We start from the raw sequence: 15,336 nt of genomic DNA on the forward strand, positions 1-15,336 counted from the left end.
AATGAAAGGCCAAGCATTCCTGAAGGTAATACATATTACCTGCTACTTTTTATGACGGAGGTTTGGGTGTATTCATACCAGCCCTGTTTAGTCCATTTTAATCGAACTCTAGTTCATTTGCCTAGAAAGTCCGACTTGTTTGGGAGGGGTGAACGCACAATCGAACTTTGATGCGGACCAAAAAAGCGAACTCTGGTCCGCCTCAAAACCTCGGTCTCAGTTCGGTTGAAGTGAACTCTGGCGCGGTTCGAATGCATATGTGAACGTAAGCAGACCAGAGATCGCTCCAAAAGTAGGAAGCGGACTACAGCACAGGGCTTTCTGGGTAAATACAACATGCGTTTCTACCACCAACAGGAGAAATGGTTCATGGCACTCATGCTGAGCTCCTTGTTGAAAAATGTTTGCTTGCCACATGTACCACAGACAAAACAGAAATCCTAAAACCCCTAAAATTTGACGCCACTCCATTTTTGTTTATTTTCCCAGTAGAAGGAAGTTGTGCTCAGCGTCTTCTTCAGAGGTTTACTTGTCGTTTCCTTCAGTAGTTCTCGGTGCAGCGCCACCACAGGCGAGGGGTGTAATAGATTACTCAAAGTGTTTGGCTCGATTGACTCGGTGCAGCGTGAATGTGAACTGCAGCAGTTGAAAATCTAACAAATGTTGCAATCTTGGTCCCCAATTGAACCAAGTCTATCAGGTGTGAATACAGCCTTAAACTAGGCTCATCTTATGATGAGAAGGAATGATGTTAGATTTCATTTTGGTCAAAACTTGGAAATGATATGGGAGATCTGTTAGCGCTCAGAGTGTGTTGAGGAGGACACTCAGCTACTACCACACAAAGCTTCAGCTCAGTATTTATAAAACTGACTGTTACATCATTTTTGTGCTTGCAAATGTTGATTAGCTGTTAGCTGATAAGTTGGTAGCCATGTTGAATTGATTGATTCTGAAAGTTATAGGTAACAATAAAAGCTTAAGTTTTTTACAAGAGAAATGACTTGAAAGTCCATGGTTCTGCTTTGTAAAACTGACTTAGAGAAAAGAGAAGTAAGTTATTTCAGAATTGTTGTATTTTGAGTCATATCAATTAGGATGATGATTTAAAATAATTACTCCTTTTAACAATTCTCTCACAAACCTGGAGCTATATTAATAGCTGTATTTGTCAAAAGCGACAGGTGGTTTCACATGGTAATTATAAACGCACGATACTCAACACATGTTTCACGTTTCAAAATTTGGAACATGTTTCAGCCGTGATCCTTGAAGGAGCTGCGTGGATTTAACTGAGGAGCCTTGAAATGAGGGTTTTGCTTGCAGCCGTATAAATAGCAGGTTTCAGTCCTGGTGTGGCTCGTGTTCAACATTCCCCCTGATTCATATTCAGGCTTGTTTGTCAGCCAGTAAAATCACTGCAGCGCTCCAGAGCCATTACGGCTGTGATGATAGGCCCATTGATAAGTAGACACCAGTCCCATCTGCGACACAGAGGGAAAATGAAGTGACAGATTCAATATGACTAAAGAATGATGTTCTGAAACCCACATCACACAGAAACATGTAGGTTTTGTTCCACCCCATGAAGGTCTTAAAGGTGTCCACAGAGACTCTGCATAATTACCAAACTAATGTTTATGGTTTTTACAGCTCATTTGTGGAATCTTTACAGTTTGTGTCTTTAATTATGACCATTTATTAAACAGATCTGCCTCTGAAGTGACAACAGTTTTGCTCCCCTTTATATGTCCACGCCTGTTCATCATTTCCTGAAGTGTTCATTTTTTATATTGTAGTTTCCCATGTCAAGATTTGCCAATTTCTTTTTTTGGCTCCCTCCATGCCCCTGCCTACCCTGCCTCCCTCCTTCCTGGCAATACAGTGCAGTGGGCAGATTGATAGAGGAAGTCTGTAGGTTTGTTAGACAGCCCAATCAATCAGCATCTCACAAAACCACCGGCTAATTAACTTACTCCACAGCTGTCGAGGGAGAGAGAAAGAAAAAGACAGAAGAAAGGAGGGGAAGGGCGCGCAGATGCAGGAAGATGAAAGAAGATAGATAGATTAAGACTGAATCTAAGTATTACAGAGTTCTGTCTCTCCCTGAGACAGAGACTGAGGAGGGACAGAGATGGATGGAGATTATAAAGACACAGAGGAAGGAGAAATGATATAAAGGGGAGAGGGTGACTGATAACATGAACGGCTCTTTAACGGGGACTGGTGGCCCAGGGCAGAAATAATTGGCAGAAGAAGGTGAGCTGGACCGTCATCGATCAACAGGCTGCGCTCTCTGCCAAAGACAGCTCAAATCTGAAATCCTGGGAGCTCTGCGTGAGCACACAGTCAGTGTGAAAGAGAAAAGTTTTGTCTGCTGGGTTAAATGCAATCCCCTGTAAGTAGGATTCCTTTGTTGTTGTGATCCTCCATTGATCCCTGGAAAGAGAAATTCATCTTTGCCTCGCCACCCTCCAGACGGGAGGTCAAAGCAAAGGGTTAAGAGGAGCTGGAAGATATACACAGGGTAGCTAAGGGACACTTGAGACATGTGGAATGCTGCCATTACAACTTGAATCCTGGCTTAAACATTCAATTACAGCTAAAGCTGTTGTCAGGGTGCCACCACGTTGCAGCCTGATGTCAGCTCTGTGTATTAATTCACATTTTTTTGTCTCGTCCCTTGCTCCAGAAACACGATGGCCAGTTCACTGTCATCCAGCTGGTCGGCATGCTGCGTGGCATCGCCTCAGGTATGAAGTACCTGTCAGACATGAGCTACGTGCACAGAGACCTGGCTGCTCGCAACATCCTGGTCAACAGCAACCTGGTGTGTAAGGTGTCAGACTTCGGCCTGAGTCGAGTTCTGGAGGACGACCCTGAGGCCGCCTACACAACGAGGGTAAGACCCACTCGAACAGCTCAATGCAGTCACAAATAAATAATCAGTTTAGCATGCCAAAGTCTAAGCAAAAATCTTGTGTGATCTGTTAGTCCTCAAAGTACGTGTTGGGAATGACTACCAGCTACTGCCACCCTAAATTTTTGTTCAGTTTCTTTAAAATGACTTTTATGACCTGTGACAGCCATGTTGAATTGGGTTGACTCCAAAGGTCGCTCAGTTGTTGATGTCCATCCAATGATTACTTTATCAGAGTTTCATTAACATCTGTTCATTGGTTCATGATATATTTTATAGCAGAAAAACAGGGTGGACTCCCACAGTTAATGCCAACATCATTTTAAACAAAGGTCTCATGCAATTTGTTAGGGCACAAAAGATGTGATAGGAATCAGTCTCAGCTACAACCAACACAAATTTTAGTTCAATAGCTGGAAAATTATAAAAGTTATAGTCATTTCAGTGTTTGCTAAAGTCAGTTATTTGTGGCAATCATCCTCAATCGAGCTGACTCCAAAAGTTAATCAGACCTACATGTACTTTATATCCAATTCTTACTTTCTGAGAGTTACATTAAAATCCATCCAGTGGTTCATCAGATATGTTGCTAATGGACAGAAAGACAAATGCACACACACACACACACACAGAGTCATAAAGGAGAATCAATAAATCTTTTGAAGGGTTGCTGAATCACTCTTAGTCTGGCCCCTCACCCAGTCCCAACATCAAGGCTTCTGGGACCACCGGGACACGCAAACACCCCCACCGCGATAAGGTGGCGATTCTCGAGGGTGAATTTTTTTTTTTTTTTTTCTTACTTATTTATTAATGTAAGTGAAGTAACCAGTGAATGACCAATTGGTTTGAATTTGAACCATGTGGGGGAAAACCAGAGTACCCGGAGAAAGACCCACGCAGCACGGTGAAAATATCTGATGTCCTCACAGAAAGAGATGCTAATCTGATACCTTCCTTCTGTTTGGAAAGGAGATGACTGCTATTCCACCGTGTTGCCCTTTTTATTTTAAACAAAAAGAAAAAAAAATAAAAGATAAATGTTCACTGGTTAGTGTTGTTTTGTGTTTGAAATGTTTTGTGAATGTTTGCCGGTGTGGGTGCGTACAGGAAAACGTTTTAGATGGAAGCATTTTTTGTTTTCTTCCAACTTCCAGGCTTTTTCAGGCCAAGAAAATGGCATGCTCGCTTCCAGAAAGACTTCTTTTTCTCTGGAGAAGTCAGTTCTCCATCAGATGTCTCCAGGAGGGGTTTCTCAGGGTTTGGTGAATCCAACTGTCTTTGAGTTCAGAGGAGAGCTGAAGGTTGATCTCAATCTGATCTTTAAGCTCAGCTGTCAGTTGGTCCACTTCTGCTTCAAAGTTTTTCTGTGTGTTGGAGCAGATCATTTCCAAATTAAAGATCTCCTGGGTCATGGTCTCGTTCAAAGTCTTGTTCTCTGCCTGGAGGTTATTACTTTTTTCCAGGTGTTCTTTGTTGTTCTGGACAGAAATGTGCATGTCTTTGCTGAGCTGGTGTAAAAATACTTCTGACATGACTTTAAGAGCGAGAACATCCATCTCATGTCTGGTTTTGAGATGGCTGTAAGATGTGGTCAATTGTTCCAGCTCTTTCTGCAATTTTGATTCTTTTTCTTGTGAGATCTCTTGTAGTTGCTGGATCTCCTTGGCGGATGTTTCTTTTAGATGGTTCTTTCTGCGTCAACCTGACTCTGGTTCTCTGCGGCTTGTTGTTGAAATGCCGCAGCCTGTTGACAAAGTGCAACAACGCCCTTTTCATATTTGTTGCTCAGCTCTTCATGTAAATGCTTTGCTTCATCCAGTTGTTGTTGGAGAGCCTTGGTTTTCTCTTTCTCCAGCTGGAGTTCGGACGAAAACCTTTCCTGGCTGATGACGTGAGCCACTTTCAGTTCCTCATAATCCTGCTGAAGGGTTTTCTTTTTCTTCTGTTTGATGCTACTCTGCACTTGGGAAGCGATCTTAGCAGAACTGAGAGTTTCTGCATCCTCAGGGCTGGTATCTTGCATGTTTTACTTGTTTCTCTGCTCCAACACACTTGATCTGAATCAATGGGTGATTAACAGGCTTCTGCAGAACATGAAGAGATCATTTAACCACTGAATCAAGTGTGTTGGAGCAGGGAAACAAGGAAAACATGCAGGATAGTGGCCCTCGAGGACCAGGATTGGAGACCACTGATCTAGTCCAAGCACCCCAAAGCTTGGACTAGATCATTCACACATTCATACACTGATGGTGGTGAGCTAAAATGTAGCCACAGCTGCCCTGGGGCGGGCTGACAGAAGTGAGGCTGCCATCACACCGACGCCACCGAGCCCTCTGACCACAACCAGTAGGCAAGGCAGGTGAAGTGTCTTGCCCAAGGACACAACAGCTGAGACTGATGGAGAAGGAGCTTGAACCAGCAACCCTCCAGGTTAGAGGACGAACCCCTACCTCCTGAGCCACTGGCACTCCAAGTGATGGCTTTAACAGAACTCCTGGGGATGTTTAGGGCTGTGGAAATCTGTGGAAATCTGTGGAAATCTTTTCTCTGAGTTGAATTAGGGCAGTCACTTTGAAGACATTTAAGCAATCACTTATTTTATATAACATATTTTTATTTAATTGGTATTACTCTGTAGATCATTGAGTTCCCTTTGACATTGAAGACTTTTTTTATCTTATTTTATTTGTTTTTGTAAAACAGGCCAATTTTCATCGACCATGAATGATTTATGACAGCAATTAAAGGAGAAAACATCCAAGGAGACGAATACTGTATTTATTTTGCAGCTTCACGAGTTTTGAACTGTTTGCAAAATAAATACAGTAAACAATGAAAGAATAAATAAAAATAAAAACAAACCATCAAAATAATCAGTTCTTTAATTTCCACTTCTGGAGTTTGTTCGGTCAGCTGTTTTCTTTTGTAATAATAAAAAACATTCTGTCTTTTGCCATGATTTCAGTTTTTGCAAAGTGTTGATACAGTGACGTGAAATTATCTGAAGGACAACACTTGGAATTTAAGGCTTCTCATTCAGATCAGGGCTGTGATCAGGGGTCAGAACATTCCTTTGTGTTTGAAGACTCATAGATCCATTTAATGGCCGTTCTATCACTTTTAACTATGTGTATAAAACAGTCTTATTCGGGAGAATGAGAAAGAGTTCACAAATGCATTTTAATTTGCACCATTTGAGTTCACCTAATAAAGAGGAGCTGTTTCTGTAGCTTGTCTGGGGGAAACATTAAACTCCTTCTAATCTTCATGTCACCTCCATCTGTCAACTGAAGCAGAAGTTTGCAACTTATACGTCCATCAGGGCAGTCTGCACCCAACTGGCTGATGGCAGAGTCAGGGAAAGCTGTAGGAACTGGCTGTTAATAGTGAGAATCATCCGCGAGTAGAGGATAGCACAACACATACACAGAGGGTGCACGCACGCACACACACACACACCCACACACACCCACACACACACAGACAACTACATTATTGTTCGTCTTAAAAAGCGTAAGTAATATGAAAGTCCTGTAACGCCCAAAAACGTGTAAAAGACTTTAACACTGTATTGTGCTCAAAGTGCTGTATAAAGGCTCTACTGTCTGCTACAAAAATAAGAACAAAGCTGTTCACCTAATGAAGACAGACAAAACAAGTCTTTTCAACATTTTTTTTTGCTTTTATGCAGTCGAATCAGTCACTGGTGACTGCAGCACCATCTCGCAGCGCTCAGCGAGACTGAAGAAACTCAAACATCAATGAGTCAAACCACTGCGGAGTAACTCATCAAAGATGTCCACAAGGAGATGGCACTATTCATATTCATGGGAAAAGTTGGGGATGTTATTCTTAATATGGCATTAGCATTGCCCTAGGAGGAGGGGGATCAGCCGCTGACTGCGCTGTAGCAATCACATACAAACTCCCACTGATGTCAACAGACCTAGATGGGGAGCTGCAGGCGCTGACGGAGGGAGGAGGAGTGGAAAGGGGGGGTAGTGGCAGCTAAGGCTGAGGCGGAGATGGGGAAGACGCAGAAAGATCCATAGAGGAAAAACAGAGAATGAGGGAGGGAAGGAGACAGATCCAATGAGAGCAGTTAAGAAGAAGAAGGGGGGAAAAAAAGAGGATGGAGTAGAGGCGGGGGTGGGGGGTGGAAACAAAAGTACAGTGCTGAGTAACTTGGCAGCTTTGTCTTTCATTTGACTTTCACTGAGCAGAGACGGGGAACGCTAGGTGGTGCAGAGGCAGCAGCCGCATGTTAAAAAGCTGAAGCGAGCCTATAGAGGTACGGTGTCTGGGCGTGTTGGAGCGGCAGAGAAAAGCCACGAGTGCCTGACTATACGTTCAGCAGGCCGTATAGAAGCCTTTTGATCGGCTGCGTCAACAACAAAAGCACGGGCAGCTCGGGGAAAAAAAAACTGATGGCTGCAATCCTTTTACCTTTCACACAATCTGAACAGTGTGCCTCTTAGAATAAAACTGATGGGTTTTTTAAATACTCAGAGCAACCAAACACACAGTTTAGTTCAAAGACATAATCAATGGCTACATGTTTTTACTCCTCTAAATATGAAAAAAGTGCTTTTCATATTCATAGAAGTAAAAATATTTGTCATTGAGATAAAATATCCTGTGTTTATCTGCCCGTCTCTCCCTCTGTACCTGTTTCTCTTTGCCCATCTGCTGTCCCAATCATCAGATCATTAAAAAATCACTCACTTTTCGGGAAGAATTTGTCAGACTGTATTTGATGGTACTAGAAATATTTTACTTGGTATTTTGGTGAGACACTAACGTTATTCTACAGTTTGTTGGTTTGTACTTACTGTACTTACTGTCATGGTTTTAGTTGAGACAGCTTGTTTCAGTCAAACTAGTGATACTCAACATCAAGCACAAATCAGTCTAGAGGAATTTTTGTTTTTTATAATAAATGTTTTTTTTTTACCTGTACATGTTTCTACTGTCCCCTCTTAATGTATATTTTCAGTTTTTCCTCAAAATTTAGTCAGACAAAGACTCAAATTGCTGCGAATTACTTGTCTTTAAATGCAGCTTGGCCCAGCGGTAGGGATGTTGTCTTCTAATTGGAGGGTCAAAGGTTAAATCCCCAGCCCCTGCATTGTGCCGAAGCATCATTTAGCAGGACTGTACTACCCTCAATATGCTTATCAGTGTATGAGTGAGATTAAAAAAAAGTCCTATATATAGTGTGTAAAAGGTATTGTGTGTGTGAATAGGTGAATGATAACTTTGTAAAATGGAGAGATAAAAAAGGCACTATATTAGTGTGGAGCACTTAAATATTACCACTATTAACAACTTTATTGTGATATTTTTTATCCGTAAGTAAAAATGACTGTCTTGTGACCTGTTTACAGGGAGGGAAGATCCCCATTAGATGGACGGCTCCAGAGGCCATAGCCTACAGGAAGTTCACCTCAGCCAGTGATGTGTGGAGCTACGGTATTGTCATGTGGGAGGTGATTTCATACGGAGAGAGACCTTACTGGGAGATGTCCAACCAGGATGTGAGTTCCAAACATGCACACGATACATGTCAGCTGCAGTGTTATTCACCAAAGCGCACTAATGCATCCTTTGCCAAATAAAAGAACCAGGTTTTATGACATTTTCAACACATTTCTTACTTAGGAAATCTGCCTCAAGTGATGTAAAATCAATATTTACTTGTCCTTCCTTTGCAGGTGATCAAAGCAATAGATGAGGGCTACCGTCTTCCTGCTCCTATGGATTGTCCTGTGGTGTTGCACCAGCTCATGTTGGATTGCTGGGAGAAGGGCCGCAGCGACCGGCCAAAGTTTGGACAAATTGTCACAATTCTGGACAAGCTCATCAGAAACCCAGCCAGTCTCCGAGAGCTGGCCAACAGCTCAGTGTGGTCAGTTGGAGAAATGTACCCAATAAAAATTGTGAATTTCACTAATGTAGTCATCAGATAGTTGGATGAGCATATAGAACAGTAAAAAAACAAAACAAAACAAAAACAACACTAAAAACTGTACTTTTCTGCCAATGAAAATTGTAAGTAATTTTTAAATTAAATTTTCAAGATGTGTTCCAAACAAATCAATAGTTTTCAAAGTGAAAAATAAAATGGATTCAAGGTTGGGGGCTGGTATGTTCTCAATTGCTTTGTTCAATTTAGACTTTCCGAATCCCTGCTTGTTTTTCACGCACACTGAAGAATGTCATTATTTTTACATTTACATTTTGGACCTCAGGCACTTAGCTGATGCTCTGAATCAGTGCAGCATGCAGACATTTGAATCACTTTCACAAACACTCGAAACAGAAAGAAAAACCAAGGACCAGCATGAATGCGGCAGAAGCTCAAAAGTAGTACTGGTAAATCCCCTGAGAGTAAACAAAATTAACCATATAACCAGAAAGAAGCCTTACACAAAGATCTCATTATTAAGTCTGTAGTATCACACAAATTAATGCGTACACTTCACCATGGAAAGGATGCCAGTTTCTAGGTTGTATGTAATCTATTAAACATTTAAAATTAAAAGATGAAAGCAAACAATTAAAAGGCTCTACAAGTACATTATTATTCACTTGTAATTATTATTTACTGGTGCTGAGAGATAGGCAATGAATAAAGAGTCATAAATCAGTCTTATTAACTAATGGTCAGAGTTTGAAGTGTGTTTTTTTATGGTTTCATTTAGCTTTGAATGTAAGGCTTTTTTGTATAGAATTTCAGCAATTTTGTTCAAAGTCAGTTGTTATGTTTAGAATTTGCTCTGAGGAGAAATATGTACCAAAGCAACAGTAAGAAAAAGTTGTTTAGCCGCTGTTTAGGCCAAAGCTTTGAGTTATATGTTTGCTTTACACCTCAGCAGGGAGGACCCGCCCACTCCAGAGTTCAGTGTGAACACGGTGGATGATTGGTTGGAAACCATCAAGATGGGTCAGTACAAGGAGAACTTTTCCAGTGCTGGATATGTCAGCTTGGACTCTATCCTCTACATCAGTGTCAGGTACAGTCCTGTCTCTTAACATTAACAGTCTACAGGTGGATTGATCGGTCGGCCAATCCATTAGACAATGTCAGACTTTTTTTTTTAAATAATCAGAACTGACTACACTTGAGGATACTAATCTGATTAAAAGCAGGCGATACCACACCCCTTTGTCAGAGTACTTCTCTTGACAAGGGTACACTTCCAGTGATGGGGTTTACTTTCAGAGCAGGGGTGCTTTTTTTCAGTACATCAGCAGACAATAAAAAGACTGAGGTTCACACAACTTTTATCTATGTGAACTAAAGATGCACCAATACCCCATTTTTTTCAAACTGAATACAAGTACTTATATTTGAGCACTTGCCAATACCAAGCATCAATTTGAGTACCAATAAATGTCATTTGCCAGGACAGCAGAAGTCTTTTTCAAGAGTGCCCATTGGAGAGAGGTGAAATTGTTCGGAATGCTCTTGTTGAGATTTGTAAATTCCCAGAGTCCTCTTCTGCTCAAGAGACTGTATCCACTTCCTGCTGCTGTTAGGAAACTCTTTGAACTTGGTGTCATGTTCGTTTTTTAGATATTTTATCTAAAAAACCAACTGTAAACATAATTTACAGACTGCTTTATTCTTGTCACCATTGTTCACTTTGAAATCTTTCCACGTGGCTTCATACTCTTCTTCTTCTGCTGTTGTTTACTGGCAATAATGTTATGGTGCATTACCGCCACCAACTGGTAAAGAGTCCGGATCAGGCCAGCTGACTGAAAATAAAAACTCCCTCCATGTGGAGCTGAGAGGTGAACTTCACATTGCAGTAAAGTGGAAATGGGTACTGTGGTACTGGAACACTCTTATGAGTACGAGCACACACACATGGTATTAAACTGAAACTGGTATTCGTGCATCCCTAATGTGAACGGTCTATAAACAGTCTTTAAAATGTTTTTACTAAAAAGCGTATTGTAAATTTGTATCTTTTGTCCTCTTTTCTGCCTAGTGAATTGACTAAGATGGGAGTGACTCTGGCTGGCCACCAGAAGAAGATTTTATCCAGTGTGCAGAGCCTGCAAGCCCAGGGGACGCATGTCCATGTATAACAGTTTCCACAAAGACACACGGTGAGACAGAGTCGAACTGGATGCTCCTGTGAAGAGTCTCCCCACTGAAATGGAGTTGTAATGGATACTTTGTGCTAGGGTCTCCATTGATTTTGAGACACACTAAAATGGAGACAACATTGACGCTTGACTCTTTCACCTTCCCATACTCCCCCTTTCTGCATCGTCGATGGGCACTCCCGGCTTTAGCACTCAGAGTCCCAGCAACACTGTCACTGTAATGGAGCAGCAGAGAGACACGTTTCCAACAACAAGACCACATATAGTGCATCCCAGACCATTTCACAACATGTCAACTTAACAAAAAAAGGAAGAAAAAAAACTTCTAACATAAGAAATGGCAAAAAAAAATTAGAATATAATGATCATCACTGTTTGTGAGGTGTACAGTCAGGTTTTACCATTGTTTTGTTTGTTTTGCGTTCTCACAATGAAGGATTTAAAAAGGGTCATAAGATATGTATATGTGTAGATAAATGTTTATATGGGCAGTGTATCCCGCAACCATAGAGATGGACCTAACGTTTGTATTGGTGGTGAAGATTATATTGCTCAACCTTAACAGGAAATTATTACCCTGTAGATATGGCTTCTTCCATTGCTATCTGCTCCCAGAAAGCCAATGAATGAGCCAAGATTGTGAACGACTTGAATGTGTGAGGAGAGGGGGAAATAAGAAACTGGACCTGTAGAGATGGAGATGCATGTAGATTTTGCTAGCTTGTGTTGGATATGTGTTTTTGGCCAGGACAAGGGCTTCCTTACAGACTGCTCTCAGATACACTTCCATAGCAACTCAGCCAGGTGTTTGTTTGAGTATTTGCTTTGATTTACAATGATTGCAGCAAAAACACAGAAACAAATAAATGTTACTCTTCCATTGGTTTATTCAAACAAAGTGGTACTGTAGAGGTAACATTTTACACCATGATCTTGTAAGTATTAGGTCAGCTCAGAATTAGCCTTCCTGTGTTTCAGGTGTGTTAAGAAATAGTATTCATGTAGAGCAAAGCTGAATCAAAAGTTATAAGCACTGACACTGTTAAACATATACCTTGTTTTCCCAGGGTTGTGCCATGTACAGTAATCTTGAAAAGTTCATCTAGGTAATATGCCATCAATCTAACTGCACTTTTTCTTTATCAGTCTCCATGGTTGGTTGGTTACACAAGGGAAGTTCCTGTAAGTTTTTTTTCTTTTTGGTGTGTGTTTTCTACAATGTCTGCATGATAAGAAAGAAGAATTGGAATGGCCCCTTTTTCACCAAGATGAAATATCTGTAGAGATCTGTAGAAATATCTTCAGATGTACCAGAGGGTAAATTTTACTTAAAAAATGTATTTGTCTATGGAGTACTGTCTGACTTTCTGGTTATCATTTATGATAGTATCTCACTGGGCTGTGACTGTTGGAGACTTGGTGAATGACATTCGCAAGGGAGTCTCCAAAGTGCCTGGAAACGTTCTCAGGGGAGCTCTCCTCTGTCAGAAAACATCCGAGGCAAACATCCGGATCTAAATAACACATGGATGAATGCTAATAATTATTGAAAAACTGGTTAAAATCTGCTTACATTCGTGTCAAAAGTATACCCCAGAAGATTAAATCATAAATATGGAGGCAGCTGCCTGGGTACAGGTATGACATTGGCAGTTGTGGGCACTAAAATAATGTGCATGGCCTATTTTCTTATTTTGCAAGCAGTGCATATGATATTAAGCCGTGATTTTCAAAAACTTGCTGTGAAAAACACGGCCACAAGGTTTTCTGGTCGCAAACACTCAGACTTCTATAAAACTGCAACAGAAAATTCACCGGTTTTCTAGTGATTTTTTAAAATTTTGAGACGTCATCTAGTCTCCAGCAATTGCAACCCAGATACTACATTTAGCAACTTATTTTTCTTATTGCTCATTCAAAAACCATTACCCCTGATATATATTTTCAAAGGAATGTTTACAAGAATAAGCAAATGTGTTTGTTGATTTTCTTATTCAAAAGGTGACCGCTGCTGATCATAATAAATACACAGTTAGATATAAAGGAACCCTCTTTGTGAACACTGTATTAAGGGCACTAAATCTGCTTTTAGTGTCATCTAAATCCCAGTTTTAATACATGTGGTGATCTATAGGACCAACAGTGGCATAAAGTACAGTAAATATCATTGTATTATAGTGTAAAATATGTACAGTGTTGATTTCCAATGTCAGAATGTTTGTATTGATAACTATGATGATGACTATGATGTGCATTTATTGTGATAAAGAGATTTCTGAAGTTCATGTTCAGGGAGGGTCATACAGGTGAAAGGTGAATGAAGGCGATTCATCAGTCTGAACAAAGGAATGTAGCACGGCGCAAAGCTTCAGCTTGGATAGATAGGTGACAGTGACTGCAGTTTCTATGATAGCGTTAGAATGAGTAGAATGGACTTATTGATTAGCATGCTTTACTCACATATCCATCTTTGACTGTTATTACTTACAGTTTCAGCCCCATTTCCACATACAACACAGGGTTAAAATACTTGTTTGGAAAAAGGAAAGTAGAAAAAAGAAAAGTCAAATAAGAAAAATCTTTAGACAAAATTTCTTTTGATATCACAAATGTAACGTTTGGGTAGTCATTATCTTAGCTAGAGGATATCTGGTCACAAAGGGCCTGAAAATATTCCACTTCAGATCATGAAGAAGTATTGTAAAAGTTGCTTTTTAAGATTTGGAAACATTAGCAACTTTGTTCCAATTATAAAAAGGGTTTTTGGAAACAAAACAAATCACATTTTTATCCAGTTATTTAAGCTAATAATAATAATAATTTTTAAAAATCTAACTGTCTTAATTGTCATTTTAACAGTTTAAATAAAAGTGTACTTTAGTCTATCTCAATATGAAATTAAGTCTTAAAATGCTAATTTGCCACTGGTAGCTACAAAAACTGAGAGGCAGCACTGAAACAGACCAAGCAGAACCATGAAGATAAGTTGGATGAGCATTTTTTAATAAAAAAAGGGGGGTTTACTTGTGTTTTTTCTGCTTAATTGTTTTAGAATTGGTAATGTAAAGGCAATGAAAATATGTTTCACGTCAAAACTTCTAAAAAAAAAAAAAAATCTAATGACTACTTCCTTGCCAAAAACACTTTCACCACTACTTCACATTATTAACCACAGTTAAAAGTACAAAAATACAAGCTGGGAGTGACTGAAACTGTTCATTCTACTCTTGCTAACTCTATAATTTTTCTCTAGCGGACTTTCGTTGCCCGCTGGCCTTTTAGATGCCTTATTTATCGAGTTATTGTTCTTTCTGTTGTCATATAAAAGAGATAGTAGAGAAAAGTGTATATACAGGTAGTATTTATCTCCATAATTAAGGTGACCTCACATCAGCACCCTTTGTCAAACATCCCAGAGGCCCTCCACAGCAGCACCACTTTGATTCATTTGAACAAAGAAAATACATTTTGCTCAAACATATTATTACACAACTTCAAGCTGATGACCTCAAAAGGTTGATGGAAAAATGACTATTGTTGTCTTTTTGCATTTCACCAGTGTAATCGGCAGACAATTTTTTTTTGTTGTTATTGTTGCTGTTGCATAATCCTTTTAAAGTGGAAAACTGTAACTTCATCTTTGCATTCTGCTTGGAGAATAATAGTGAATAATTACAATGTTCTCTTTTTTCAGGCTTAATCAACCCTCTAATTTTAAAAAGTTATGTTTTGCCCCCACTTTTTATTTGTTTTTTTTTTATCTTAAATCTGTCATGCACACCTTGGTGAGGTTAAATGTGTTGGCTGGTTTGCTTGATCTTAAATGCCATATTTGTTTCCATTTTCTTGCAGGTTTGTTTTGTTGACGTTCATTAGGTTCTCATTTGATCTTTTCAGCTCACCATCTCTGTTTATTCTCCTTCCTTTTTTACTTTTCTTGGCCACCAATAAGGATTATTAGCTCCCATGCCAATTTCCTCTGCGTTGCTTGTTGTAAAGGGTGTAGACATTCTGATGTCTTTCATGTTGCTGTAATAAATATGCTAATATTTCTAATTTCTCACCTAAAGCCTGCAGTGTCTCTTTCTTTCACACATTTTTTTGCATTTGTATCCTTGTGCCCCACTTTGTAAAACACTCAAAACAGCCTTCAACGTAGCGTACACCCACTTGAACAATAGAATGTTATAAAATTTGAAACGCTTCACATTAAGGTGATTTAACAAATCTTGGATCATTTGTTGCTGTCAGCGAATACCTGAAAAATTCAGGGATTTAGTGTTGGATTA

The 15,336-nt window shown here is 39.9% G+C and overlaps 1 protein-coding gene across 2 annotated transcripts in view; it reads left to right on the top strand.

Annotated features, from left to right (window-relative positions):
• Positions 1-15,110, top strand: part of epha4b (eph receptor A4b) — a 103,503-nt gene extending 88,393 nt beyond the window's left edge. The window contains exons 15-19 of one of the 2 annotated variants that reach the window (XM_017422251.2): positions 2,693-2,902; positions 8,314-8,463; positions 8,641-8,834; positions 9,802-9,942; positions 10,927-15,110. In XM_017422251.2, coding sequence (XP_017277740.1) covers positions 2,693-2,902; positions 8,314-8,463; positions 8,641-8,834; positions 9,802-9,942; positions 10,927-11,026 — 795 coding nt within the window. In that variant the 3' untranslated portion in view covers positions 11,027-15,110. The remainder of the gene's footprint in view (positions 1-2,692; positions 2,903-8,313; positions 8,464-8,640; positions 8,835-9,801; positions 9,943-10,926) is intronic. The other variant, XM_017422252.2, reaches the window with a different exon arrangement.
• The last annotated feature ends 226 nt before the right edge of the window (positions 15,111-15,336 follow it).

The sequence above is a fragment of the Kryptolebias marmoratus genome, linkage group LG20, assembly GCF_001649575.2.
Source record: "Kryptolebias marmoratus isolate JLee-2015 linkage group LG20, ASM164957v2, whole genome shotgun sequence".
NCBI classification, from domain to species: Eukaryota; Metazoa; Chordata; class Actinopteri; order Cyprinodontiformes; family Rivulidae; genus Kryptolebias; species Kryptolebias marmoratus.